Raw genomic sequence first — 13,854 nt, 5'->3', positions numbered from 1 at the left:
TGGCTGTGAAATGAGAGTAAAAAGAGCTGATTGAAGAACATTTCTAACACGTGTTTATACAAAGCTAACTGAACCATGTGCTGCATCAACGTGATAATAAAATAATATTATTCACTTTGTTTCTGTCTAAATTTGAATTCTAATAAATATTTTAGCTTGAAATAAGTGAAAAAAATCTGCCAATGGAACAAGTTAAAACTCTATTTTTTCTCTGGTTTCAAGATTCACTGTCTTGAAAAAAGTTCATATCCGGTGGCGGACGCCCTCAGACATCAGTGCGTTGGTGGTTCTTTGTGTCTGGGGATGGGCGTCCAGGTACACACCGGCTCACTCCTTGGTGGGTGCTTGTCGGGGCCTGGAGCCTGGGGCTCGCTCGGGCCACTTCGGAGGTGGGGTGCCCCCGGCCTCTCGGCCTGGGGCTCGGTCACTCAGGCGCAGCTGGCTGCCGGCGGAGCTCACGGGCGCGTCACTGCAACCCCCCCTGGCTTCTGCTCCGCGGCTGCTGAGTGAGCCCTCATCTGGGACTCTCCTCAGCTCTTTCTGGGACAGTGGCGCGGCTGCCCCTCTGTTGGTCTTCCTTGGTCTCTTGTGTTCTGGGGGCCTCTGGATGTCTGGAGTTTTGATCTCCTCCATACCTGCTTCAAGCCCTGGAGGACGGGGCTGTGGCCCCCCCACACCCTCTAGCAGATCATTACATGAAGGAACCTTTTAAAAACAAGCGCGTCCATGCTCACAGGTGTACACACGGGTGATCACACACACAAACTACACCCTTTTTGGCTCCTACCTCAAAGCACACTGTGTTCTGTTGATCTTATGTGCTGCACAATAATGTTTAACATTTAGTATTAACTGTTATATTCCCATATATCATTGTGATGTTGTTTATTCTATTGCTCTTGTTCTCTGGATTCAAATATTGGGGATGGAAAATGGACTATTTTTCCTTTTAATTTGTTTTTTAGGTAGAAATTCTGAAATTACACGAACCTGCTCTCAACTCGGGCATTTTAGACTAAACCAACTTCAGAATTCTCAAAAGAACCTCAAACCTATTTTCAGCTCTGGAGACCAGAGTCACTGAATAGGAGACTTGGATTTGCACCCTTTAAAAATGTGTAGCTAGTGTTAGTGTGTTTATTTAGGAATCACAAGCCATAACACTTTATTTATGACTATTGTTTTTTAATGCATTGGATGATTAAAAAATCGGCGTGTACATGGATCTCTTCCATTCAGAAATCCACATGGCTGCAGCCAACTTCCCAGGAGAGAGTAACCTGTCCTAGCAGTTTTATATCAGGACCAGTTAAAACTGCTGGGGTTGACCTGCTTGTTTTGCAGGCCCTAATTCTTTTGTATTGATACGTCTGCAGGTTTCTAAGTAGTTGTTCAGTAAGTAAAAAACTACAGATTCTACTAATCACAACATTAAACCCAACATTAGCAGGTTCCCATAGCCAGTGCTGGCAAAGGTAGGTTAGGCCCAATCAGCTCTTACTGGCTAAGTAAAACAGAGACATTTTAAAAAGCAATCAGAGTTAATGAACCATCAAACCACCGAGATCACTGGATTAAAGTTAGGCGACTTTGGCAATATCAGCTGCTGAGTGAGCGACCTGAAAAATCTGTTTAGTAAACATTACAGTCGTTTGAGTCCCGCTCGTCTAAATCGCCATCAGAAAATTAACAAAGCATACAGAAAATGAGGAAAATCCGACGTTAATTCTTGAAAACCAACTATCTTCAGTCATTTAGTTAGACTCAGTCAATCTGGTCTGAACAGAGGAAGTGATGATTACAACAGGCAGATAAGGAGAACATGTGGTACATGCAGCTAGGAGCCGTGGTTTCCTGAGTAAAGGTTAATGTTTGATGAAAACAGGTCACTTTCCTCTCTTACAGACACGACATGAAGCTTCAGCTCTGTGAGTCAGTCCAGATTACAGAGAAACGCAGAGTTAAACTTCTAAATTTTAAAGAGTTTATGCAATTGAAACAGTTTTCTGTCATTTGCTGTATCTTCATACACTCGAGTTAAATATGAGGTGCTTACAGGAAATACACCACTTGATTTCTGTCCAAACACACAAACAAATATCAGATACAACCAGCCTTAGATAAACAAAAGAAGTAGTGATCACTTCTTCTCACTAAGGAAACAAAACCAACAGATCTGAACAGATTTCATGTGAGAGAAACTATCAGCGAGAGCTTCCAGCTGCTGAAAATAGGCTCTTTACCTTTGACCTTTAGTGTGTGTTGGAGCTGTGATAAAGAATTGAAGAAGGGAGGGTTTGACTCACCGAGGAGCAGAGCGACAGATGCAGCAGCCTTTCAACGCCTCTCTCTGTCTCTGCTAGCAAAGTTGACCCAGACAACAAAGTAAAGCTAGTTTTCAGCTACGAGCCCGACACGGACCCGACGTATGAGCCAGAGGTCCTTTACTACGGTTTGGAGTCACGGACCTTCAGTAACAGTAATAAATCACAGCAATAGTACATTTACGTAGTTGTAAACAGCATGATAATATATTAAGTAATCCAAAGTATTCAGAATACGTTACTCTCATTGAGTAACGCAACGGAATAAGTTACATTTTGGGGCATGTAATCTGTAATCTGCAATGGAATACATTTTAAAAGTAACCTTCCCAACACTGTGTGCAAGTTAATAAAGCTCACTGCTGACCGAGGACAGCCATGCTGAGGTGAGCTGTCGACGATATGCTAAACTGTTGGTTAGCGTTGGTATTAGCCTCTGTTAGACTGTGCCAGCTGCAAACAGCAGCTAACAGAGGCTTTTCCACTTTCCTTGAAGTGGATCCTTCATCATTTGTTTCTATTCATGTGTTTTTGGCAGTTCTAGTAAATTGTAAACTCAGTCAAGAAAATCTAGATAAATGACAGATTTGTGTATGAAATGTTTTTAAGTATAGTTTTTAAAGTACTTCATCTGCAAACAGACTGTTTTTCAATGAGGCCTAATACTTTTCTTATGTTGAAAGCTGATAGAGGACAGGGTTTGATGAATATCTGTGAGAGATTAGAGATTCAGAACAGAAACGCTAAGGCTGCTAGTGTTTGTCTTCATACCATTTTTATTGTATCCACTGATATTAGCTAATAAATGTACGGTCTGCACATTTCTTCTGTGTGTGATGATGATTTATTTGTATAAACGAAAATGTCACAACACAAATCAGTCAAATGTCTGATGTTCTACATATGTATATGTGTTACAGTGCTGCATTTCTGTCCTGACCTTTGACCCCATGCTCAGACTAAAGGTTCACACAGGCTGGTGTGTAAAAACAGCTAACAATGCATTTCTGTGTAAAGCATCATTTGTAGTAAACATTTAATGCCTGTTTCAGTTTTACACAACCTGATGGAAAAGAGAAGGAGAGCAAAGGTCAGTGAAGGGAACGACTGTAGTGCAAATACAGGTGATGTCAGTGAGGATGTGACCCTGCTGCCCTCTCCTAAACAGAGGAGACATTGTTACCCCAATACTGTCAGGCCAACATCAGCAATAAAACAGGGAAGATGTGGGGTTAATGCGCACTAATGTTAAAGAAGATTGTGTCACAGGGTTTTAGAGAAGCATTACATGTTAACTACAGTAGCTCCATAATGAATGAGTAACACGGGAAAAGCTGTCCTGTAAAATTCAAACAAATCAAACAGTTGGAGCTGTTTAGTAAAGGAGCCGCCTACTAATATCATGTAGAAATGTTTAAGAATTCAAGAAAATTGTTTCACTTTCTTGTACACAAACCAAAGAAACTTCCAGACATTTCACCAGAAAAAGATGAATCTGTTGATCTCACAGTTTTCCATGCTTTCATCTCCTCCAGTCTCCTCACGTAGTGCAGACTTTACTCAGTCAAGAGTCCAGCTCGTTCAAAACTCTGCTGCCACACTTTCAGCATATTTAAAAAACAGCGCTACACTGGCTACCTGTGATTTTACCATATTAATGGCTACTTTTAAAGCGTTCCTTGAGCTTGTTGAGACCCACATTACAAATGATGTTACATCCTCAGATCAGAGCCCCAAATAAAGCTTATTGTTATTCATGTTTTTATTGTTGGCTCCAATGGAGAGGTTGTTGTTCAGTTCCACCTGGAAACACAGATCCCGTTTGAGTTGCCTCAGGAAGCTCATCTAGTGCAAAACTGCCAAATCAAACATGCTGAGCTACCGGCTCCACCTGTTTATTATTTATTAATAATAAATTATAGAATGTGTTACTGTTTATCTGCAAGACCTTCATTAGGAACCTGGAATTTTAAATCATTATGCTATTATTATCATTTCAAAATGCCAGTCACTGGCTGTCACTACAGGTCTGTGCTGGACTTTCAGTAACAGCCACTTCCATGCAACAACTGCCTGAAGCATAGTACACTAAAAAATCATTCTTTACAAATCCCTTTGCAGCCCTGGCAAAAGCCTGTTTTTAGTAAATGGTAGAAGGACTGGTTCTTATGTAGCACTTATATAGCGCTACTCTGACGCCACAGCCAGGGTTCAGTTTATCAGCAAGAGATTTTTATTTAAACAAAGGAATAAACTGAAGGCTTATTTTTGGCCAAGACAAACATCAAAGTTGAAGGCAGCTGGACATTTGGATGCAGAATGTACACTTTTTAAGCAATGGCAAGAAAAACAGATGAGCAGGGCCTTCATACTGAAAAACAGGACAAGCTCTAAATCTTAGCAGGGAGCTGACGGGACTGGCAGAGAGAAAATCCTCTTCTTCCCATCCTCCTTTAAATTTGATCTGGGAAACTCCATCAATAACTCAGCCCTGATGCACAAGAGAACGAGAATGAGTAGATGGTTAAAAGAGAATCCAGGAGATGGAAAGACAAGAAGAATAGAGGAGCAAAGAAATTATCACAAGGACCCACAGTGGACAAAGGGTCATAATCATATTTTGTGAAGCAATAACTTGTTGGATAACAGCTGAATGTGTACCTGCAGTGTCCTCGGACTGGAGAAAACAACATGTGAGTGTGTATCTGTAATTTTATTGGCTGATTGTCTGACGTTCATATCCTGATAGGTGACTTGACTCAGACTTGATGACAGCGTCCTTTCTGCAGGAATGAGAAAGACGAGGATTTAAACACGAGACAAATAATAAAAGATTCTAAACCAAAGACGTCTGCCAGCATGGAGCACAAACTGGGAGTCATCAGGACGCTACAACACAGAGCGAACACCATCCCCACAGACACAGCGGCCAGGAGGAACATCACATCAAGAAGGCCCTGAGTAAAGGTGGTTATCCCAGCTAGTGATGTGTGGGTCGCGAAGGAAACTCTCAGAGCCGACTCTTTGACGTGAACGACACGAGCCGGCTCCTTATCGCGAGCCTTGGTTTTTCTTTCTCTCACCCTCTCTCTCTCTCGCACTTTTTTCCGCTTCACTGAGCAGAGGGGGGAGGGGCGGTAGTGACACTCAGTAGCACAGGAACAGAGCGGGAGGGAGAGAGAAAGAGAGCCAGGGACAACAACGTGACATTAGAAAGGTATAGTAATCATCCACAACTATTTTCAGTTGCAGATGATAAAGGAGTCAGAAAGTTTATTCATGCAGGTCCATATGACAGAGAATATGCATGTTCTTTTTGTTTTCATATTATAATTTGTATTTAATTGTGTTATGGTTTGCAGTGTTTTGTGTTGTTTCACTTTAAATTTGTTTAAAAGGAAAAAGCTGAAAATTTAAATAGTTAAAAGTAGAGATGGCACGATACCACTTTTTTATGTCCGATACCGATACCGATATCATAAATTTGGATATCTGCCGATACCGATATGAATCCGATATAGTGTTTTTTAATCAACAAAACTGTTTTTTTTAAATATCTTGCTGCATTTTGTATAAGTTCATACTCAAGTTTAAAACAACAACTACACTAAAGCTATTCTGTTATACCTGTATGCAAAAAAAAATATTTCATAGTTCAGCAATACTGATCAATCTAATAAACTTAAACCTACACCATCCTCCCTATTCTGGTATTTTTAAGAGTACTTAGCGTAAATATTAAGCAACCTAACTAATAGGGTTCCAACTCCCAGCAACAACAAAAATAAAAAAATAAAAAAATAGGGAATCACCCCTCACGCTCCACCTCATGATGCTTAATCGACGTAATCAACCTTAATTTGATGCAGTGTGAAAAAAAATGCACAGAAATCAATTATTTTTCAAGAAATATTAAATAGATTCAACATCTTTCTTCAACAAAATTGCAGACTGCACAGATGGTACCTTCCCAAAGGAAAAAGTACTATAGCTTACTAGGGTATATATATTAGACTTAATAGTTACTATATACAGTAATTGACTTCTATTCATTTTACATCAAATTGAAACTTTGGGTGTCAGATAATTATTTATTAAAAGCTCGACATTTTAAATGAGAATAAGAAAGAAAAGTATGTCTTTGTGCCCCCTTTTCCCTGTTCATGCCCTATCGGCCCCCCTGGCTAAACTTTGCTAGATCCGCCCCTGCACAGCTACCAGCGTCAGCTACGTAGAAAAAGCTCCTGGTGTAGAAATTAATATTAAATAAATTCTAACAACAGCTGATCAAGCTTAAACGTGCTGCTGTTGTTCAGCCGCTGGTTTCCTCTTTCTGGTGCAAAGTGGGCCAAAAACAAACAAGAGAGACGGACTCGCGACAGAAAAGCCGATCAGCTGATCATTAAGCAGTTTCACGATTGAAGTAGCAGCAAGAAGAGGCAGTCGCTCCATATATCGCTTGTAAAGCTTAACGCAGGAATGCTTTACAAACATTCAGAGATGGACTTACACACTTGCTTTACTTCTCTCGGGATAACTTTGTCGGAGATGAAATGCCGGGTTGGTAGCGAAGCTCCACATGCTATCCAGACCACCGACAGGTCCCGCATGCCACAGCCGCTCTATCACGTGATGCATACTGCTCCGACGTGCTAACGTTCTGAGGTGAGTTACGGCGTGTTGCAAGTTTTGTGAGGTGCTTTCGTGATATTTAATGGATCGGATTACATTTTTTATTTTTCTCCGATATCCGATCCAGTAATTTAGGTCAGTATCGGACCGATACCGATACGTAATATCGGATCGGTCCATCTCTAGTTAAAAGTACAAACTTCAAATCACGTAAAAACTTCAAAACACAACAGAAGTGCTCCAGGATGCTGGGCGCAGTGTTGAGCTTTTGTTACCTAGAGGCTACACAATCCAGCAAGTACCAACAACCGGATTTGGTGTGTGGTAGTAACAGGTAAATGAACATATTTTTTAATATATATGAGTGCTTGTGTATAAATACACAAACAATACACACATGCTTTCATGCTTTCAATTGTGTAATTTAAGTGATCTGCTCTGCTTTGAAGTTCAGTTAAAGCTAGAAATGTGTTTTGGAGTTTGCACGTGCTTTGTGTCGTGGTCCTCGTGCCTCGCTGGCTCACTCTGTGTTTGGCAACATGTTTTGTTTGTTTTGTTTCCTTTGCGCTCTCTCTCCTCTGCTGGGGCGGTGCTCATTACGGGCTCCCGCCCCTGGCCCACGCACCTGTGCTCACCGTCACACCTGCAGCCGATCCCAGCTGATTTGGAGCACTATTTATGACGGCGGACCTGAACCTGTATCTGTGAGTTTGAGACTATCCCTAACCTGGACGTCTCTCTCTGTGTGTATATAGATCTGCCCTGGACCCGAGAGAGTGTGTGTGTGTTTGGAACCCACTGAGAGCATGTATGGGATTAATCCCTGCTTCCCCCCGGACCCTGGAGCCCCGGACCGTTTTTAATTAAAGCAACAAAACAACCTGAAGAGCCGCTTGGGAGCCGGAAGAGCCGGTTCTCTAAAAAAAGCCGGAAATCCCATCACTAATTCCAGCTGGACTTTTGTCAAAACCTGTAGTGATACTGTTGTGACAGGAGTATCGGAGCAGTTGAGATGCATTTTTTCTAAACACTGGGTCTCTGTGGAATTTAAACCCCAAAACACGCTGCGCCAAAAATTGTTCCACCCCAAGGATCGGGTCTTATACTTTATCAATAAAAGTGTCTCTATATTTTTCATGTAAGATAAGTTCTCTGCTAAACAATGTGAATGGGGACAGTTTATAATTGAATTATAGTATATAATTACATAATTATTAAGGAAAATTTATTTTTCCATGTAAAATGTTTAATCTAATGAGCTCTGGGGGGTTTGACACACTTTATACCTATTTTTTTGTTCCAAAACAGCAAAGCTGCAACCAGAATAAGATCTAGAAGACCCAGAGAACCCAGAGCAGCTACAGGTGAGATGATGGAGGAGGACGATGTAGAAGGAGGGGAATTGAGATTGGTAATTGTTGTTGGTGGTGGTTTGGTGGCACTTGGTGAAATGGTGGTGGTGTCATAGACATCTGCAGGAGAGATGATAAAACTGGGTCATTGAATTTATTATAAGCTCAGCAGGTTTGCTTTAAACAGGAAGTGATGTCAGTGTTCTGACCTCTGACCCTCAGAAAGCTCTGAGGAGATGATCCAAACTCATCAGTAGAACACTGACTGATTTTCAGTTGCAAACGGGACAGACATGACTGTGGGATAGGACAGGGGGAAAGAATGAAAGAAAGAGAGGGAGAGAAAGAAAGAAAACCAAAGGGGAGAAGAGACGGTGAGAAGGGGGGGAAGAGAGAAAAAAAAACAAACAAACAAAAAAAACAAAACTCCTGGGTCACCTGTATGGAGAAAAAAACCCAGAGGAGACAGCAAACAACAAAGAGCAACATAATAATAAAAAAAAAAGCACCATCACAATAAACTAGCTAGTCATAGATATCAATAGTTACTAAATAATAAACGATATTGTGCAACACGCAAGATAGACAGCGCACAATGTGCTTTGAGGCAGCAGCCAAGAAAGCTGTAGTCCGCGTCTGTGAATACCCATGTGTACACCTGTGTGCATACCTGTGTGGATCAGCATGCTTGCATTCCAAAGGTTTCTCCATGTAATGATCTGCTAGGGAGTGTGGGGAGCCACAGCCCTGTCCTCTATGGTATCAAGCAGGTATGGAGGAGATCAAAACTCCAGACATCCAGAGGCCCCCAGAACACAAGAGACCATGGAAGACCCACAGAGGGGCAGCCGCGCCACTGTCCCAGTAAGAGCTGAGGAGAGTCCCAGATGAGGGCTCATTCAGCAGCCGCGGAGCAGAAGCCAGGGGGAGTTGCAGTGACGCGCCCGTGAGCTCCGCCGACAGCCAGCTGTGCCTGAGTGACCGAGCCCCAGGCCGAGAGGCCGGGGGCACCCCACCTCCGAAATGGCCCGAGCGAGCCCCAATAAACGGCCGCCAAGGAGTGAGCCGGTGTGTACCCGGACGCCCACCCCCAGATACAAAGAACCACCAACGCACCGACACCTGAGGGAGTCCGCCACCGGCAGGGGAAGTGGTGCAGTGCAGGGATCTCCAAAATCACTTCTTTATCTGAGGAAAAGACCCACAGAGTGATGTAGAGGTGGTATAACAGTGTGCTGTTAGTCTGATGAAATGAACGACTTCATTACCTGATACAGTGATGTTGACTTCTTCACTCTTCTCTCCAGCTTCACCTTCACACCAGTAAACTCCACTGATTGGCTCGCTTTGCTTATCAAGCAAACAGGATGGACCATTTAACCTCCCGAAGCCCCGCCCACCTGCTCCACATGACTCAGTCCCACTTCCTGTGTCCCTCTTCACCGTCCATCCATCAGAGCCCAGCTGACCGTCACATGTCAGAGACACTGAGGCTGCTGTGAAGAACTGCTGAAGGTTTGGACTGACGCTCAGAGAGACTGGAGGACAGACGGACAGTTTCTATCAGTGTTTACACTCAGTGTTTGTCCTGGACCATGGTGCACTTCATCTACTCACCTGCACAAACAGTCAGTGCAGACAGCAGCAGCACACACACACCTGCAACAGGAGGTCAGAGGTCATTTAAAGAAAGACTGAGGCTGCACAGTTTTTTTTTGTTGTTGTTTTTTTTCTCTCAGGAAACTTTTTAATCGCCTGAAGTATCTGCCACAATCTAAGGAGCTTGGAAAGAAAACCGTCTGGACTTCTTTAAGTTGCTTGAAGACGTTTCACCTCTCATCTGAGAAGCTTCTTCAGTTCTAGGATCAAACGGTGAAGAGACCCACATTTAAGCTCTGTGGGAGTTTCCCACTGAGAGGGACAATGGACCCCCTGATGATCCTCTACCTAATCACATGAGCCAAGGTGTGGTAATGGGTGTGGGTCACAATCAGCCAGGGTTTTACTGCTACTACTTTGTACTTTCTTACTTTGAGTACATTTCATAGTCTGTACTTTTTTTTTACTTTAACTTGAGTTAATAAGTTGAATCAGTACTTCATCTTTTACTGGAGTATTTTTGAACAGTAGTATTTGTACTTCTACTTAATTATGGAAGGTCTGTATTTTTGCCAGATCTGTGAGCCACGCAGATTAAACTACACAAACACCACCGTGCACTGTAACAGGAACAGGAAGTTATAAAATACCACCGAGACAGCAACGCAGGTTAGCCTGTCTTTTCCTGTTTTCTATACATTTTTTGATCAGATGGCAATCAACGGTAAACATCACAGTGCACAGCATTGTAAACAATGGAGAAGGAACTGTGCATGGATGAGCTTTCATTTATGTGCAGAGAAGAAAGTGTGGGACTAAGAAGCCACCCTTCAAAAGCACAGTTTTCATTTTCAGATTTGCGGCCTGTTTCACTCCCACACTGCTGCTGTTTAAAGGTCATCATGTCAATGGGAATGGGAACTTTAACAGTCAAAACCGTCTGTGGTTGTTTGAATACACTCAGTCCTCTTAATGGAAAATTGGCTGTGAATAGAGGAAGTGAAGACTAGATAAAAGAGGGGACGCAGTCAGAGGACCCTGTGCTTCATGCAGTCAGAGGCTGTGGTTTCCTGACTGAAGAGATGTTTGATGAAAAGAGGTCAAGTCTCTTTTGTTCTTTTGGTCTTCATGTTACTGACACTTAGCTGGGCAGAAAGTTTAATCGCTGACTTAGTCCAGACTATATGGTGACTTTCCTGCAGGACTCCAGGTTAAACTGCTGAGAGTCTGAACCTCTGAGAGGTTTGCAGTGATGATGAGATCGATTTAAACCGAAAAACTTTCATCATGCATGTTTGAAACCATTTTCTATCACTCTTCATACATTTCAGTTAAAAGTGTGAGCTCCATTATTCAACATTAACATCACTTCTTGGTTCCTGCCCAACTTCACAGCCACCAATCAAATGAAACCAGAAAGACATAAGAAGGAGAATGAACTGTTCCTCTCGCCTTGACGAAACTTTTCAGAATTTTTACATGAACTTTAAAGTCAGTAGCTGCGAGCTTGTAACTGCTGAAAGGTTGTTTTCCTGCCATATTGTTTGTTGGAGCTGTGATAAATAAATCGATGATTTTAGTGTTTGACTCACCGAGGAGCAGAGAGACCGGTGCAGTCTTCATGTTGTCTGGATGACGACTGAACGTCAGTCTGAGCAGCAGAGAGACGCCTTCAGCTTCAGCACTTCCCCGTTAACAGTCTTCAGTATGTCACGCTGCTGCTCCATCACAAAGAGGCAGAGCAGCTTCTCCAGCAAACGTCAGTGAATGAGATGTTCCGTTGGGTAATTCAGCTCCGAATCTATAATCCTTTTAAAAAACAAATTCCCTTTTCCTACAAAATGTTAATTGAACTCACATGTAGTTATAAGGAAAAACAGACTGTATGTGTCCAAGTCCAAACTATAAATGTATATCATCACTTTAGCTCCATCTTTGTAGAAGTAGTCGGTTTAAATCTGGTTTTACTATCTTAGAAAACATTATGAGTTGCAGCACTTTATAATAACTAAGAAGCTGTAAAATTAAAGGTGTTGAGGTGGCAGGCAGGATGTAGGACCCAAACGCAGGACTCAGAGACAGAATGATTAACTAAAGTGGCAGCTTTATTGCTGGAGAACATTCAAATAGAAATAGAAGAAAACAAAACTAGAAACTCAAAACTTAAGCCCAAACTAGAAACCCGGGAAACTAGAAAATCAAACCAGGAAAGAGCAAACCAGAACATTACCAGAAGCACATAGAAAACAAAACACAGTACAGTGAGGGTACAACACAACAACTAACAGAGAAACACAAGGCTTAAATACACAAGCAGGACTACGAGAAGATGGGGAATAGGTCGTAACACATCTGGGACAAATCAGGCCTAATGACAGAAGGGAAGCAAAACCAAGCACACTGCACACAGGACAGAGACTATCAAAATAAAACAGGAAACACATGAGGCACAGACTTGATACTGAACAGAGGGAACACAGAGCACAGGGACAGGATTGACAAACTGCAACATGAGACACGACTGAACAAGAAAATCAGCATGAAGACAGAACTAAACCTTGAGTAAACATGAGGGCTACAGGAAGAAAACCCAAGTAGATTAGATTAGATTAGATGAAACTTTATTAATCCCTCGGGTGGGTTCCTCCAGGAAATTCAGTTTCCAGTAGCAAAGCACCGAAAGAAGTTGCATGTTACAGATACATTAAGGGGAATGAGAGTAAGGATATAAGCATAAATACACCACATATACACATATATAGATACAGAATATACAATATGGATAAATAGGATTGCTCATTTGAGTGAGTATATTTCACCGTTGCTTTCGTATACATGAAGCGGACATACCTGAGTGGCTGCGATCTAATCCTGTTTACATAAAGTAAGCCTGCTCCCGAGCAGGTTTACGCTTACGGATCTGTTGCTATGACAGCAAGTCCCGGATGAGCTTCGGAGAACCGAACGATCCAAGATCACGTGAAATCGTCAACAATCAAATCCAGCTAACTTACTTACCCCCTACCCACCTGGCCTGTTGCCGGGTAACACTCTGCTGTTGTCTGGTTTCCAGAGGAGGCTGTCCAGGTGAGACACACATAGACAGGCTTATAAAAGTTTGGACTCTTTATTTGGACTCATTTCCAACAGTGTCAGCCCCAATAAAGTTATGGATTATCTTGCATCAATAGGCTGCTGGTTTTCTTTACTGGTTTCAGGTGTTACCAGCAAAATAGTTGTTTGATCATCTGGAAATGTACCCAGATTTATTTATTTAGACAGAGATCTTGACCCCCCAATGTTCAATACAAAGTCACGCCGATGGTTACGTACCTGTGCGGTTTACCTGTGTGTGTGTTTCAGGACAGGAAGTGTGTACTGCACGTACTTACCTGTCAGCTCCATAACTGTGGTCTCCCTGGGAGACACCAGGTAAGTTTACAGGTAAAGTCTGGTTCACGTGTTTGTCGTGCTGTTGTTTATTTGTTTGTTTGGTTTCTATACGCTCGGCCCAGCCTCCTCCTCCTGCTCCCATCATGCACCTGGGTGAGTGGGCTCTGAGCAGTGAGTCACGTGCTCATCGTCGTCTTTAAACTTTATTTTATCTTTAAAAATTTAAGATCGGGTCATGTTTTTATTCCTGAGGCTTTAACTGTGAAAGGGCACATCCTGTTTACATCCTGGTAACAGCTCCGTCTGCTCACACTTTACTGCTGAACTGGTTTGGGGGCGTGGCGTCAAACTGAGGGTTTTCTTCATATTTACAGTCGGTGTGAAAACGTCAGAAGGTTTGAGTGAAAAGAGAGAAAAAGATGTTTGTGAGGATTCACGTTGTGGATATCTGAGGTTATCAGAGTGTCAGGAAGGGAAACCTGAAGAAAGTCAAAGAGCCGCCCAGCACAGAACAAGCCTGTCAGAGCAAAGACTTCAAAGACTCTACAGGCTGC

At 42.4% G+C, this 13,854-nt stretch overlaps 1 protein-coding gene across 1 annotated transcript in view; it reads right to left on the bottom strand.

Moving 5' to 3' along the window:
• LOC146578239 (uncharacterized) overlaps window positions 1-13,442 on the bottom strand; it is a 36,370-nt gene extending 22,928 nt beyond the window's left edge. The window contains exons 1-4 of the mRNA XM_085267786.1: window positions 13,300-13,442; window positions 11,500-11,558; window positions 9,926-9,967; window positions 9,577-9,846 (exon numbers count right to left, since the gene is read on the bottom strand). Coding sequence (XP_085123912.1) covers window positions 9,577-9,846; window positions 9,926-9,967; window positions 11,500-11,558; window positions 13,300-13,442 — 514 coding nt within the window. The remainder of the gene's footprint in view (window positions 1-9,576; window positions 9,847-9,925; window positions 9,968-11,499; window positions 11,559-13,299) is intronic.
• Between the last annotated feature and the right edge of the window lie 412 nt (window positions 13,443-13,854).

Source organism: Mchenga conophoros, linkage group LG3 (genome assembly GCF_057382185.1).
Source record: "Mchenga conophoros isolate Kocher_MC1m ecotype Shallow Benthic linkage group LG3, M_conophoros_male_GT1.1, whole genome shotgun sequence".
Lineage (NCBI taxonomy): Eukaryota > Metazoa > Chordata > Actinopteri > Cichliformes > Cichlidae > Mchenga > Mchenga conophoros.
Note: the sequence above shows the minus strand (reverse complement) of the source record. Positions and strands in the feature narration are given on the sequence as shown.